Below are 15,479 nucleotides of genomic sequence, written 5' to 3'. Positions count from 1 at the left end.
AGCAGGAAAGGTAGGAATAAGCTTCGGGAGAGAAGAAGAGGTACATGCAGGACCCTGGGCAGAGCCTTGGTTCAATCGGAATTAATGCTACCCCTCCTGTGTGTCATGTGCTGTACAATCGATCTTACAACAATCTTTAATGGTAAAGAAAAAGGAGATTTTTAAAAGGACAAACCAACCTGCCCCAAACCCATTTACTTTCTAATTACTTCGTGATCACTCCTGTGGCCTCATGGACAAAGGGAAATGCCTGGCAGAGGGGAGCCTGTGGGAGCAGGCAGTCCCAGCTCTGACGCTCAGAAGGGCAGCTGAGGGTGCTTCACAAGGCACTTGTCCCCTCTTCTTCCATCCACTGTTCATGCAAGTCCCACACCTGCCCTTCCCCACCTGGGGAACGGGACAACCAGTCCATGTGCCAGAGGGTCACGGCTGTGCTTTCTACATGACTCACCAGCCGGAAAGATTTCCCCAGACTGAATTTACTTTCTATAATTTGCATTGTAAAAACAACAGACTCGAAATGTACAGTTTAGTAGGTGCATATACTACTGTGCCACAGGCCAGCACCTGAGAGCCCTCCCTATTCTGGGACATTCTAGAAGCCAGGAAACGTGACTCAGCTGTTTGGGGGGAGTTATGAGTCCAAGGAAGCCTGCAGGTTTTAGTAGGCTTCGGTGAACCAACGTCACCATAAGCAGCCGCTAGCTTTCCTTTGCCAGTTCCCTGTTCTCCATTGGGAAGCACCTCCCACATCCCAGAGGAGGGATATAAACGGGAAACCTGGGGCAGTGAGTGTGCAACCACAGCTGAGCATCCCTGGTCCTCCACTGGAACAGCCGCCAGTGGGGAAGCAGCGATCCTGGAAAAGCAGAGAAGCTCCACGTTCCTCCCTGCAGTGTGCAAGCAGCACCCATGCCTCCCTCCTGGCAACCTCGCACAGGGTCTTCTGTTTGTGCCCACGCCACAGGGAAGTGCTTGGTCCCCTGCGTAAGAGTAAGAGACGCCAATTTACTTAAGGTTTCAGGGGAGACTGAGCTGGGGTGGCCATTGCCCAGCATGTTATTTTCTTGAAAATTCTCCACGAGCTCTTTTCTGGTTGGCCCTGTTCACAGGTTTTCATGGAGACTTTTCTCAGCCCCTCCCTGCCTCACACCTGCTTCCCTTCCTCCTCCTCCTCCTTTATTTTCCCTTCCCCACCCCAAGGTCTTACAAGTTTCAGTCATGAGCTTGTAGGTTTCTGCTCTCCCCGCATTCCCTCTCCCTTTCCTTATACAGAACAATATAAGCTTCTCAGAGCCCCACCCTTGTTGAGACAGCCAGTCGGCCAGCTCGTTTCTAGGTTTTGAGTCTACACCTTCTACACATTTTTTCGATACCAGTGTTGGGGTAACGAGGTCAGTAAGACAGAGTTCCCAACTCCATAGACTATTAGCTTTAGTGTGGGGACACCAACCACACACCTTCTAAAAATGGAAAACTAAAGAAAAATGGAAGGTAAGCTTGTCCTTACGCATTCCTTGAGAGCATGGTGACCCATGTTTCTAGAATTTCTTCCCTGGAGGCCTCCACGACAGCTGCCCCGATTTGTACCACTCATGCTTCCTCCCTCTCACCTCTTGCTTCTTCATCCATCACCTCACTCCCTACCAACCAACCCATTTCAGAATTACTTTCCTAACTCCTTCTGATGGTCAGAGCTATAGGAAGCCATGTCACACCACTCTTGCAGACATTAACTCTGCCAGGGTCTATGTGATGGCTTTTCATCACTTCCAAGACCAACAGCCTGCCCCACCCACTATCAACACTTAACCTGGATTATCCCAATCCCCTAACTAGACTTCCTGCTTCTGTCCTGTCTACTGTCCACAAGGCAAACGCATCTTTTCGAAAGTGCATCGCATACCTCACAGGGGATCTAACCTTTGTACTACCTGCCAATACCACTTCAAGTAAAAACAGTCATGATAATGACCAACAATGGCCTGCATGCACTTGACCTCACGTTCCGATGAATTCTCTCACTCATTGCAGCTGTTCATAGGCCAGGAAATTTCTTCCTTTGGTTAGTTCCTCTACCTAGAATCTGTCCCCCCAAATAGCTACAGAGTTCACCTCCCTTTGTTTCAGTTTAAGTCTTCAAGTCACTTCTAAGGCTTTTGCTGTCAAATTGCAAACACGCCATCACTCATTAATTTATAACCCCTCCTAACCTTCCTTCTAGGCCTCCCTTGGTTTGAAGTGGGGCAATACACAGGCTTTCCATTTAACCTCCAAACGGGGGTCAGGGCTCAGCGGGGCCCAAAGTCTAGGCAGAAGATCTGCCCAGCCTGGAACTCACCTTCTGCCCAGCGTGTCTCCTCCTCACCATCTGTGAAGTGAAGAATGTCCAGGTGGGGAGACGCCAGGCCAGCTGAGCCGAGGGTATCCCTGCTGGAGCCTCTCACATCCCCGCACCTGCAGCCCCACACTTCCTCCTCCAGGCCAGGTGTGCCAGCTTTGCTCAGGGTGCTGTGGGGACCCCTTGCATCAGATCACAAAATTACCCTTTATTCTGTGGTGATAACATTTAAGATCGACATTTGGGCCCTGACTGTGTGGCTCAGTGCTGAGAGCATCGGTCCATGCACCAAAGGGTTGCGGGTTCAATTCACAGTTGACGGCACATACCTTGGTTGCAGATTCAATCCCTAGTCACGGTCAAGTGCAGTAGGCAACCAACTAATGTTTCACTCTCTCAGTCCCCCCTCCTTCCTTCCCTTCCCCTCTCTAAAAATTGATGAAAAAAAATATCCTTGGGTGAGGATTAATTTAAAAAAAAAAGAAAAAAGACTGACATTTAGTTGTCAAATTAACTTGCTCTTATCATTAGAGGAGGGGTCAGCAAACTTTCTGTAAAGGGCCAAATGGTATTTTCACCTCTGAGGGCCACATGGCCCCGATCACAAGAACTCCCTTCTACTATCGTGGCGCAAAAGTAGCCCAAAATGATACATAAATAAACCAATGAGGCTGTGTTCCCATAAGATTTTATTTATGGACATTAGAATTTGAATCTGTACTTTACACATGCCATGGAATATTGTTCTTTTGATTTTTTCCAACCTTTTAAAAACATAGAAATGCTTCTTAGTTCACAAACACAGGCAATGTGGGCAGGCCGGCCTGCAGACTAGCTGAGAACCCCAGTGCAGTTAGTTCTCCCCAACACGCAGGCGTGCACTGGGCTGGCGGCAGGGCCACAACAGTGATCCTTGGTCCCGGCTGTGTCATTCTTGTTTACGTTTGTCCACTCAGTTCACTTGTCCTGCCTAAAATTTGTGGATGGCACAAGATCCTCAGGGTGCGGGAGAAACATCACCCATGGCCACTCTCGAATTCTAAAGATCAAAAAAATTACCCTGAAGGGCAGTGACATATCGGAGGGGCTGGATAAGATACCTATCCTAGTTGCTCCGGGCTGCCATAACAAATTCCCACGAGTGGCTTAAAGCGACAGAATTTATTCTCAGTCCTGGAAGGCAGAGTTTGAGATCAAGGTGTCCGCAGGCTTGGTGCTGAGGCTGAGGGAGAATCTGGCCTGTGACGGGTTCCTTGGCTGGTAGCCGCATTACACCAGCCTCCGCCTCCATCTTCACGTGGCCTCCTGCTCTGTGCCCATTCCCTTCCTTCTTCTTACAGAGCTGACGCTAGATTCAGGGCCACTCCAATGCAGGGTGACCTTAATACAGACTTAAGTTTCAGTTACAAAAACCCTTTTTCCCAATAAGGTCACATTTTCCAGTTGCAGGTGAGCATGCCTTTTGGGGGTTCACGATTTAACCCAGGACAATACTCTCAGAAGGGTCCAGAAGGACCTGGAGAATGCTATCCCCAAGGCTGGTGCTCGAAAGATCAGGTGGATGAGGAGGAAGATGACTGGCTCAGGGCCACCCAACCGAGCCATGGACATGGGACATGGTGTGACACAGTCTCAACAGTGAGCGCAGAGGCGGCTGGGAATGGGCGAGCAGGTGCTGAGCCATGAGGCTGCCGGGCTCCATCGGAAGGGCCACGGCTCCTGAGCTGCCCTATTGAGCCAGGTCTGGACAGAGCCTCCAGGAGCCGCGTCCACAGTTAATGCTTTTAATGGTGTCAGAGCTACAACACTGTCCTCATTAAAGCACCGGCCTGTGTGGACTAGACAGCCTTTAAGCAGCATCTCACACCTGCACATTCACAAAGTAAGGTTTTAGGGCCTTGAACGACAAACACGCTCGTTTTCTCCCTCACAGGGGATCTGGGTCTTCAGCTCCTCCTGGGAAGCCCCTCACGCTCACTCCCCTCCAACATGAAGGCTCTTCCTCCCACTCTGCGTCCTGCAGCTCCTCCCCTTCGCTCCTGGGAAACCAGACCACGCAAGAGTGGACGTCCTGCAGTTACTCCATCCACACGAGGTAAGCAAGGCTAGCAGGCCCTCATCGCTGGTCTTACTGCCCTCGGCAAGCTTAGGAAAGCAATGAAAACGGGGTCCACACAGACAATACTAGAGAAAAATGCTATTCAAAAGACCCAGCTCTCTCCTAAAAGAAGGGAAATTGTGTAATGTGTACGTGCATTTCATAAAAACACAAGGGGAGAGCCCTGGACGCCTAAAACCAAACCTCAGGAAACCAGGCCACACTTAGAAAAATGAAAGCTGATTTTTATTTTATCATCAACAGCCATTCTTTAAACATGAACATGCATACGTAATACTCTACGCACACATCACAGTTTTAACATTAGTTAATAAAGGTTAAACACACAACATACATCCTTACAAAAAGGTCAAAATGCAAACTTAAAACTTTAAACAAAAATCTGACTAATTTTAAAAAAGTTTGTGTTGGGTACCATCTGTACAACACAATTAATTTAAACATTTTCATTTGGCTGCACATGAAAAAAAGCGGCAGTAGAAAATAAAGTCATTGAGGGCTTTTAAATAGCAGAGTAGGCAGTTTTGCCATGCAGGAGAAGCAATATTAAATATTAGTTTTCAAAAAAAATCCACATTTAAAAATATTTAGTTCAAGTCACAGAATTTCTCTCAGTGGAGACCCCAATGCGATGCATGATTAGCTGCCTCAGGTGGCCTGTCTGAAAGGCAACCCCTCCAGGGTATAACTTGACTGATTTTGGCACAGAAAAGAAGTCTTAAGAACAAGGACATGATTTAAAAAGAGGGCAGAGGAACAGAGGGAAGAACTAAAGCGAGAGTAAATGAGAGAGTAATTGCAATCACTAAAAACTGTGCATCCGAGTCACTGCAGGCGCTCGCTCTGGAGTGTCATTGCAGCATGGATTTAATTTGCTTGGAGGTAGTCTCATCGTTCAAATGTTTTGTTGTGTACCTAACGGGAAGAAACACCCATTGCAGGGAATTAGAAAACACACATCATCACTGGCATCCGGCTCTACGACAAGCAGAGCGACTGGCCAGGCAACATTCTCTCAGGCCTTTCCCTTCCCGCGTCAGCTGGCTCAGGCTCCGCAATGGTCCTCCCATCGCCTTCCAGACGCAAAGCCAGCAGCTGGGAAGCTGTTAGAACTGCCCTGTTGGGAAGATCTGGTTAAATTCTAAAGGAAACAATTGACTGTAACTTCTCACTCAGAGGAAAATTATTGTTGTTCTAACTCAGGGGTCGAAAAATTGTAGCCTTTGAGCCAAATCCAACCTACTACCTACTTTGTATGGCCTGTGAGCTGAGCACATTCTTACATTTTTAAATGGTTGGGGGCGGGGGGGAATCAAAATAAAAGTAATACTTCATGTTAACATGGAAATCATACAAACTGAGTTTTTAGTTTTACTGGAACGCAGCCATACTGAGTCACTTCAGCATGGCCTATGGCTACCATCTCACCAAATGCAGCGTTGAGGAGCTGGGACAGGGCCATGTGGTCCACAGAGCCTAGATCAGTGATGGCGAACCTATGACACGCGTGTCAGAGGTAACACGCAAACTCATTTATTTTGGTTGATTTTTCTTTGTTAAATGGCATTTAAATATATAAAATATCAAAAATATAAGTCTTTGTTTTACTATGGTTGCAAATATCAGAAAATTTCTTTATGTGACACGGCACCGGAGTTAAGTTAGGGTTGTTCAAAATGCTGACACGCCGAGCTCAAAAGGTTCACCATCACTGGCCTAGATCCCTGCTTCCTCGCTGCCCTCACAGAAAGGGGAGCGGCCCTGCTCCACATACTCAGCTTCAGGACGGTCTACCAACCATATCCCGTGTCTTAGTTCTCCAGGCGCCTTATTTCCAGGCAGGGGTGTTTTGCTCTAAGTTTGTAAACACAAATTACGAATCTAAAAGGGAATCGCTAAGAGTGGTTCGTATTTTAAAAGAAGATCACAGAAACCCAGGCCAGAGCCACAGATTATTAGAACCGGAGGAGGAGAGAAGTTACAAAACAGAGAAACCCAGGCCAGAGCCACAGATTATTAGAACCGGAGGAGGAGAGAAGTTACAAAACAGAGAAACCCAGGCCAGAGCCACAGATTATTAGAACCGGAGGAGGAGAGAAGTTACAAAACAGAGAAACCCAGGCCAGAGCCACAGATTATTAGAACCGGAGGAGGAGAGAAGTTACAAAACAGAGAAACCCAGGCCAGAGCCACAGATTATTAGAACCGGAGGAGGAGAGAAGTTACAAAACAGAGAAACCCAGGCCAGAGCCACAGATTATTAGAACCGGAGGAGGAGAGAAGTTACAAAACAGAGAAACCCAGGCCAGAGCCACAGATTATTAGAACCGGAGGAGGAGAGAAGTTACAAAACAGAGAAACCCAGGCCAGAGCCACAGATTATTAGAACCGGAGGAGGAGAGAAGTTACAAAACAGAGAAACCCAGGCCAGAGCCACAGATTATTAGAACCGGAGGAGGAGAGAAGTTACAAAACAGAGAAACCCAGGCCAGAGCCACAGATTATTAGAACCGGAGGAGGAGAGAAGTTACAAAACAGAGAAACCCAGGCCAGAGCCACAGATTATTAGAACCGGAGGAGGAGAGAAGTTACAAAACAGAGAAACCCAGGCCAGAGCCACAGATTATTAGAACCGGAGGAGGAGAGAAGTTACAAAACAGAGAAACCCAGGCCAGAGCCACAGATTATTAGAACCGGAGGAGGAGAGAAGTTACAAAACAGAGAAACCCAGGCCAGAGCCACAGATTATTAGAACCGGAGGAGGAGAGAAGTTACAAAACAGAGAAACCCAGGCCAGAGCCACAGATTATTAGAACCGGAGGAGGAGAGAAGTTACAAAACAGAGAAACCCAGGCCAGAGCCACAGATTATTAGAACCGGAGGAGGAGAGAAGTTACAAAACAGAGAAACCCAGGCCAGAGCCACAGATTATTAGAACCGGAGGAGGAGAGAAGTTACAAAACAGAGAAACCCAGGCCAGAGCCACAGATTATTAGAACCGGAGGAGGAGAGAAGTTACAAAACAGAGAAACCCAGGCCAGAGCCACAGATTATTAGAACCGGAGGAGGAGAGAAGTTACAAAACAGAGAAACCCAGGCCAGATCCACAGATTATTAGAACCGGAGGAGGAGAGAAGTTACAAAACAGAGAAACCCAGGCCAGAGCCACAGATTATTAGAACCGGAGGAGGGAAAATGCATGGCCTTCACCTTTATTCGCTGCAGCACCTCTACTGGCGCTTCATATGCAGGTGAAGGTTTATTCGTCCGCATGGAAAATAATGCAATTAACTAATAATTAATACAAGAATAGACTCTGTGTTTCGTGTAATTTAAAGCTAAATCTCCTTTTACCCCACCCTGCATATTTAGATATAAATCTTTTGTCTGAAATGGCCTTTGGTCAAGAGAATGAAAGGATACAATTTTTATATTGTTTATATTGCCCAATATGCAGGAGGAGTGTGAGGTTTCCGCCTCTGGCTTTCGGTTATAGCAAGTGTTGGGAATTACATAAAACTAGGCCACTTACATCAATTTTTGAGGTTTTGGCAAATGCTCCCACGGGGTGTACATGGTCATAGAGTATGATGACGCCCACCATTACCCTCAAGCAGAACGACACTGTCTCTTCGTTTGTGAACCTGCTTCTGTATTCCCTGGAGGGCAGAGAAGACACGATGCATGAGGCTCATCACAAATGAATGAGCTGATTCAACTCTCAAGCTGATGCGGGAAGACGCACCGTTAACCTGTAAGAGGTGCTAACATGAAGCCGCCCCTCTCCCCGGCAATGGCGCTCCCAGACAGGTGTGTGCAGCAGTCAGCACTTTCCTCCCAGGGTCTCTCCATGCGCCTGAGTTTACCGCCCACTCTGCTAGCAGAGATCAGACCATTTTTGAGAAACCCAAAGTAGCCCCAAGTAAAGGTTTGGGAATAAGTGCTATCACCAATATGATGAAAAAAGTCACTAGCTTAACAGAGCGAGTGTGTCTGGGCTGATTTATCTAAACACATTACTGTATCAGTGGATTTTAATTCTCTAAAATCTGACTGGATTATTCTCTCATTTGTCCATATAAAGGCATCATGTCCCAGCAGAAAGAGTCCCAGCCCGGGATGAAGGGTCCAGGCGCATGTGGGGTCGGTCACTGTGCACAATCCCTTCACTCCCCAGGCCTCACTCTCCTAAAGGAGAAGGAAGAAAGGAAGGAGGGCGATAAGCTGCCCTCTTGCTTGTAAGGTTTTCCTGGGAGGCGGCATATAGAACAGGACTTTGGAAAATGCAGAGCTCCACTAAAACAACAGTTATCTAGTAAGACCATATATTCAGGAATCCAGGTGGAGTCTTTCTGCCTATGACAACATGTGGCAGACATCCTCAACGGCGTGAGAGGAGAAACCCAGTAGGGGACTCAGGCAAGTGGTGAGAAAATGAAGACTGAGAACTCATACTGAGAAAAAGGGGTTAGCAGAAGAATAAAGGAGAGAGAATGTATGAAAAGCAACACTGAAAGAGCGTTAAAACTCCTCCCCTTCGACCCAAAGCACCACAAAAATCTCCATAAGGAAGAGTCTGAGTTAGTCTTGCTGGTCTTAGGCACCTTAAAAGCAGCTGGACTGACACTTAACCAGAAGTTCCATGAAGCTGCCAAGCTATTTTAATTTTGCTCACATATTACACTGGTTACCTGGGATCGCCTTAATTCCCACCTTACAGTTAAGACATGTTCCCATCTGGACAACCATCCCACAGGATTATGAAAGTGAGAGACCAGCCGACACGATACTCACGGCGTTTCCAGCATGACTCTGCACACGCTGGCCATGGTGCTCAGACAGTCCGTGGTATTTTCTATGGGTAAGTTTTTATTCTGTAAAGGTGCACAGAGAACAAAAAGAATAAAAGTGAATTAGTACATAGGTGTAAGCTAAAACCTAGCATAACATGAAAAATTGGCAACTTTAATATTCGGTTTCTACTTTTAATTTTGTAAAAAATGCACTAGATTCTAGGTACTGCTCTAAGCTCTGGGGATACAGCTACCAGCTAGGCAGCCAAGGCCCCTCTCCTGAGAGGCGTGTAAACTGGGGCTGGTGGAAAGAGCGCAGCCAACAGACAGGGGCCTGGAGGCTAGGAGCAAGGTGGATTTCATCTCAAGGGAACTGGGAAGTCACTAGAAACATGTAGAGCAGAGGAAGGAAATGAGGTTTCTGTTTTAAGAAGACTTTGCTGCTTTTTGGAGAAAGGACTACAATGGGCAAGAATTCTTATAATGGAATAAGAACAGCCAGAACATGACTGCAGTAATCCAGGTGAGAGGGACCTGGGCTCATGTGGAGAGGTAGCAAGAGAGGGGTTCAGTTTTCAAATTCAGCATTTATTTTGGAGCCAATAAGACTGTCTGATGGGGTGGACAGAGGGGGTAAGATAAAGAAAGGAATTTAGGATAATAAGCCATAGTTATTTGTATAGGACCTCGGAGATACTGCGGGTTCGGTTCCAGACAACCACAATAAAGCAAGCCATACTCTTTTGACTGGTGGGAGGTCTTGCCATCAATTTGTAAAGAATGCAACATTTGTGAAGTGCAGTAAAGTGACGCATAATAAAACAAGATCTGCCTTTACAGTGGTACTCTTTTTTTAAAAAAAAAAATGTTTTTATTGATTTTAGAGAGAGAAGAAGGGAGAGGAAGAAACATCAATGGGAGAGAATCAACATCAATCAGCTGCCTCCTGCATATCCTATAACAGAAATCAAGCCCTCAACCTGGGCATGTTCCCTGATCGGGAATCGAACCACGGATCTCTTGGTGCGTGGGTCGACCCTCAGTCAGTGAGCAACACCAGCTGGGCTACAGTGGAACTCTCAACTGAGACAGGAGAGACTGGGTCAAAGACAGGGTTGGGGGAAAATCAAGACTTTGGTTTGGTCACAATACCATTGGGGTGTCAACCATACACCCAGAGGGAGGCTGCAAACAGGTGGGTCCTTTTGCACATGTAGGCCTCAGGGAAGGGGGCAGCACTCAGTGCACATATCTGGGAGTGTCCCAGCTTAGAGCTGGTATTCAGAGTCTCGGGACGTGCTGGGACCGTCATGTCCGCAGACAGGCAGAGGAGCACCACAGAGAAATTCCAGGCAATGCTTACCTCTGATACAAATTTTGTTGTGGCATCACTTAAGGTTTTCAGCATCGGGGTTGCCTCGGCATAAAACAAAGACATTCGATTTGCCAGTTCATTATTTACTTCATTTTCTCCTTCTGCCTGCATGGAAAACAAGAGCACCTGACCATCAGCTCAGAGATGTTACATAGGGTCTCATTTGTACAAGGATGAGGCAGTGTTGTCTCATTCATGCTTACTAAATTAGTTTAACAAATACTCTTAAACTATATTTTAGACTTTCAAGTAGTCTTCAAAAATAAAGATTTAAAAATGACAAAAAGAATTTTTTTTAAATAACCTCTTTAAAAAATACAGAGTGGGACAAAAGTAGGTTTACAGTTGTTCTATGAGAAAAAATACACTAATAATAATACAAAAATAAGCTCTTTTTGCATAATCACAAATGTAAATCTACTTTGCCCCACCCTGTATTTTAAATGATATTAAGCAGTGAAATAAGATACTGACAGGCTGCCTTCTGGGTACAAGGGATTACTCTACATCCGATGGAAGACAGGAAGGTGACTATGACATCGCACCCTGACCCCACTGGGAACACACAAACATCCACAATAGCATGGAGGGTGAGAGAGACTAAGTTAGACCAGAAGAAACCAAAATGGACTCAGAAGGGTTGGGCTTTGGTAGACGATGCTGGGCAGGTTCACCCAGTCGATGCAAGTGTATTTCCACGTAACTGAATGCGTTCAGGATACTAAGAGGCAGCAACTAGTGGAAGACAGGCTGGGAAGGAAGGTGGAGTGGGACACAGAGGGCCTTAAATGCTGCCTAACATCTTATCTGTGACGGTGAACCACGTAAAGCGTCAGAGAAAAGGAATGACAACATCCTTGTTCTAAAGAAAGCTAACTGATGACCGTGGGCAGAGTGCACCATAAAATAAAAAGCCTGCAGGTCAATGAGCTCTCCGGCATCAGAATGACTGCTGAAAGGAGAGTGCGAGGGGCTTTCACCTGGGATGTAGAGTTAGCAGATGACACGGGGAAGCGCTTGGAGAGATGCTTCACTCGACAAGGACCAGGCTGACTTATAACTATTGACGGCAAACGACAGTGACAAGTGACTGATGTCTCTGGCCTTGAGGGATGGCTCTCACAGAGCACTGAGTGTTCTGCTCGTACTTTATTTGCAGGTGATACGGTGACCTCACAGCAGGAACTGGGCTCTGTACAATCTAACCGATGCCAAGGCACAGCTGCTTCTTGGAAAAGAGATCTTCCCCCAACCCAGGACCTGTCTTAGGAGCAACCACCTCATAAAACACTCATTCAATGAAGAAGGAGAAAAAAAAAGAATGGTGTCCTTTGGTATTTTTTAACTTCTGATGCCACTCAGCATCTTTACATATTTATGTAGTATTTCTTTATTAAACCATCTACTAGAGAAGAGGTTCTCAACCTGTGGGTCGCGACCCCTTTGGCGGTCGAACGACCCTTTCACAGGGTTCGCCTAAGGCCATCCTGCATATCAGATATTTACATTACGATGCATAACAATAGCAACATTACAGTTATGAAGTAGCAATGAAAATAATTTTATGATTGGGTCACAACGTGAGGAACTTTATTTAAAGGGCCAGAAGGTTGAGAACCACTGTACTAGAGGCTAGGGCTGATCCTAGAAATTTCTCTCTTTTCCACACAAGGTAGGCCCTCAACATACCGAGAAAAAGATATTTCTTCAAATTTAAGGTTTTACAAATGACAGACATCTGACTCCTTGGCGGTAGAAAGGGTATGAAACCGCTAAGAGGAGGAGGAGTCCAGAGGCTCACAAGCCTGAAGAAGGTAGAAGCGGTGCTCTGCTAGGCAGGAGCAGGCGCAGAAGCCACTCCCTCAGCCAGCCAGACGCAGAGCCCATGACTCCAAGGCCTCGCTCTCCCCTCTGCCAGCATCAGTACCACTCCCCTCCCAGTTGTCTGTTTTTCAGTTCCTCCTTGGAGTATTCCATTCCATGAATATGGGGACAAACTCAAAAGCACCAATTCATAAATTATTATGTCGTTAAAATGAGACTACACAGAGAAATCCGGTATTAATGTCACACAGACAAAAAATAATTTTATTGTAGTCGTAGGAATTTAAGGGAAAAAGTGTGTGTGTGTTGGGGGGGGTGGTGTTCAATACCATATGGTTTCCTACATTTTGCTCTTTCTTCCCACACCTGTGGTTGCCCACAGATTACTTACTGGCTTTAATTTTATCAGAATGAATGAGCAAATGAACAAATAAAAGAAGAACTTGAACTGAGAGATGAGTTATTATTACCACCCCTAATTCAATGTGTTAACTTACTGGAACGTTATTAATCCGCATACGACTCAATGTTCTTCTGTAATAGCTGAAATCATTCTGTATGGCAGGATTTGTCATCTAAAGAAGACAGTTGTGAAAGAAAAAAGTAGGTACTAAATGACACTGAAAAAATTAAGTGAAAATCTACTAAATACAGTTTTAACTAATGAAGTAGCATTCCCAATTTGTAATAACATTTTAACAAATAAAACTGGTATCACCAAGATGGCTTTTTGCACACATATCATGTTCACAATGCAGTCGGCCCCCAATGAACATATAAAATGTACGGATTGTTTTTCAGTCATGGTCAATAAGTTTCCCTTCTTTTTCTCAATAATTTCACGTAATATACTAAAAGGTGGTTTGCCAAAACATAAGACGAAAAGAAGAAAAACTCTGCAGGCACTTGCTTTGGAATTACACCAGAAGTATGCATACATGGTCAACAGGACAATCTCCAGACTGACTAACATTTTGTATGTAAATCATCTGTGCTCCAAGTGTTAATAAAAGAGAACAGTTGTCTAAGATTTCATCATAAAACGCTGAAGTTAGAAATCCTGCTCTTCCATTTTCCAGGGAAGGTATCCGAGACCCTGAGAAGACAAAGGGCCTGCTCCCAGCTGGCTACTGTGCAGGGCCCAACGTGGAAGTCAGTCTCCTGCTGGGAGAGCTAATGCTTGTTTCTACTCACACTCCCCCAACAGTAGCAGGTAGCAGACAGGCAGGCAGGTAGGTATATAGACAGGTAAATGGAAGGGGTTGGAAATACCTGAACATTTTTACATAAAAGAAAATTGAGATAAACTGGGTGAGCAGAAAGGAAAAAGAAAATATCAGAAAAGGTCAATATTCCTTCAAAGATCTTTTTAAAATGAAGTTAAATGAAGGCTGAATATTGGGTAATGTGCTATGCATGTATCAAAAGACATGCCATAATTTTTATATCCAGTTTTCCATTTTTGCTAAGGACATCAGACATCACTTAAGCACATTTCAGCTAGGTCTCCAGGCGTCCCTCCTGGTGCTCTTTGAAGGACTCATGCTTTCATACAGTCAAGGCCAGCAGGAGTCCTACCTTGAGTTCATCAAACCGGAGTGTGAAATGAAGGATTTCTGCAAACTGCTTAGCGAGAGCCTGCTCTCGCTCTAGGTGCTGGGTGGGAGAGTATGGGGTACTTGTCAAGGCTCCCAGAAGACCTCTTAATGCTGCTTCTAAAGAAAAAAAAGATTTAAATGTTGTTTGTATCTGGTGATATTTGTTAATTAAAAAGTGAACAATTTATAAATGTTGTGATTTCAAATCCCATGAAATTAAGTTCTCTTTAAAATCCAGATCATCTAAATACAATCACGCAAATTGATATTATTTAATAGAATAAAAACCTTAGGGAGACTACTTCAGTTTTGTAATCTATAAACTCAAATTCAAAGTAATGCAAAATGTAATCTCAATACCAGGATCAGAGAGCACCCTTTACACTACATTTACCAATCTGCTAAGTAACTTCTACAGTGGCCTTGTGTCCACACAGTCAAATCTGTCCATGGCTATGAACGAAGGACCAACTTCTCATACTTTGAATTTGCTGCTTATTTATAAACAGAAACTGCTTTCTTTCAGTTACTAAAGAAACAAAATCTTTGATTTAATAATTAGCTGAGTTTAAGAAAAATGGTCCTTTTAAAATAAGTGCTACTTTTGGAATGCCAACTTAATAAATACTGTGTTTAAAAATGTAAATAGTTCATTCAAAAAAAGTGATAGAAATCACAGTAATTTAGATTACAGAATCAAAAAACAATGCTAGATTCTATTCTCAAAAAAAAAACAGCTTAGAGTCAGATTATGATCAGAAATTAATGAATAAATGTCAGGTCAATAAACAAATATTTCTTAATGATAATAAATTTATGTTAGATCATCAACCCTTCACTTAAAAAAATACCAGCTCTACTATTCATGAAGACTTAATGATGAACCAACACCCATCCTGTGAGCTTAACCCACTCTCGTTTAACTTTCAGCATCAATTCTGACATGGGTATCACGTGGATAAACTGCGTTTCAAAGAGATTAGAGCCCAAAATTGCAGCTAGTAGGTGCTTCTGACTTTACAGCCCTAGTCTTTCTACCACATTAAGCTGTCTCTCAAATAAAGCAGCATTCTACCTAGCCATCTGTAACCTCATAAAATATTAATCTGATTACTACCAATCGTACATACTTCTTATGTACCTATTATGTGCCAGATACTGGGCTAGATACTACAGACATTATCTGTCATCCACACAATAACTCCAAATGGTAGATAGTATCCTTTTTATAATAAGTCAAAAAAACCATATTGACTGTCTACTATGTGCCAGGCACTGGAGAAACAGGGATGAAGGTAGTCAGCTCCCTATGGCCACATGGAGCCTGAATATATAGAGAAGAAAGAGAAATTATTACATTTGTGATGTGTGTTAACCTCACCTAGTTGAAGTTCAGAAAAAGACCTCCCTAAGTGACATCTGAGTTGAG

At 44.6% G+C, this 15,479-nt stretch overlaps 1 protein-coding gene across 1 annotated transcript in view; it reads right to left on the bottom strand.

Annotated features, from left to right (window-relative positions):
• Positions 1 to 3,015: 3,015 nt before the first annotated feature.
• Positions 3,016 to 15,479, bottom strand: part of FAM49B (family with sequence similarity 49 member B) — an 80,458-nt gene continuing 67,994 nt past the window's right edge. The window contains exons 6-11 of the mRNA XM_006753281.2: positions 14,031 to 14,167; positions 12,950 to 13,027; positions 10,617 to 10,733; positions 9,255 to 9,334; positions 7,956 to 8,119; positions 3,016 to 5,409 (exon numbers count right to left, since the gene is read on the bottom strand). Coding sequence (XP_006753344.1) covers positions 5,312 to 5,409; positions 7,956 to 8,119; positions 9,255 to 9,334; positions 10,617 to 10,733; positions 12,950 to 13,027; positions 14,031 to 14,167 — 674 coding nt within the window. The 3' untranslated portion in view covers positions 3,016 to 5,311. The remainder of the gene's footprint in view (positions 5,410 to 7,955; positions 8,120 to 9,254; positions 9,335 to 10,616; positions 10,734 to 12,949; positions 13,028 to 14,030; positions 14,168 to 15,479) is intronic.

Source organism: Myotis davidii, unplaced genomic scaffold (assembly GCF_000327345.1).
Source record: "Myotis davidii unplaced genomic scaffold, ASM32734v1 scaffold30, whole genome shotgun sequence".
In the NCBI taxonomy this organism is placed as follows: Eukaryota; Metazoa; Chordata; class Mammalia; order Chiroptera; family Vespertilionidae; genus Myotis; species Myotis davidii.
Note: the sequence above shows the minus strand (reverse complement) of the source record. Positions and strands in the feature narration are given on the sequence as shown.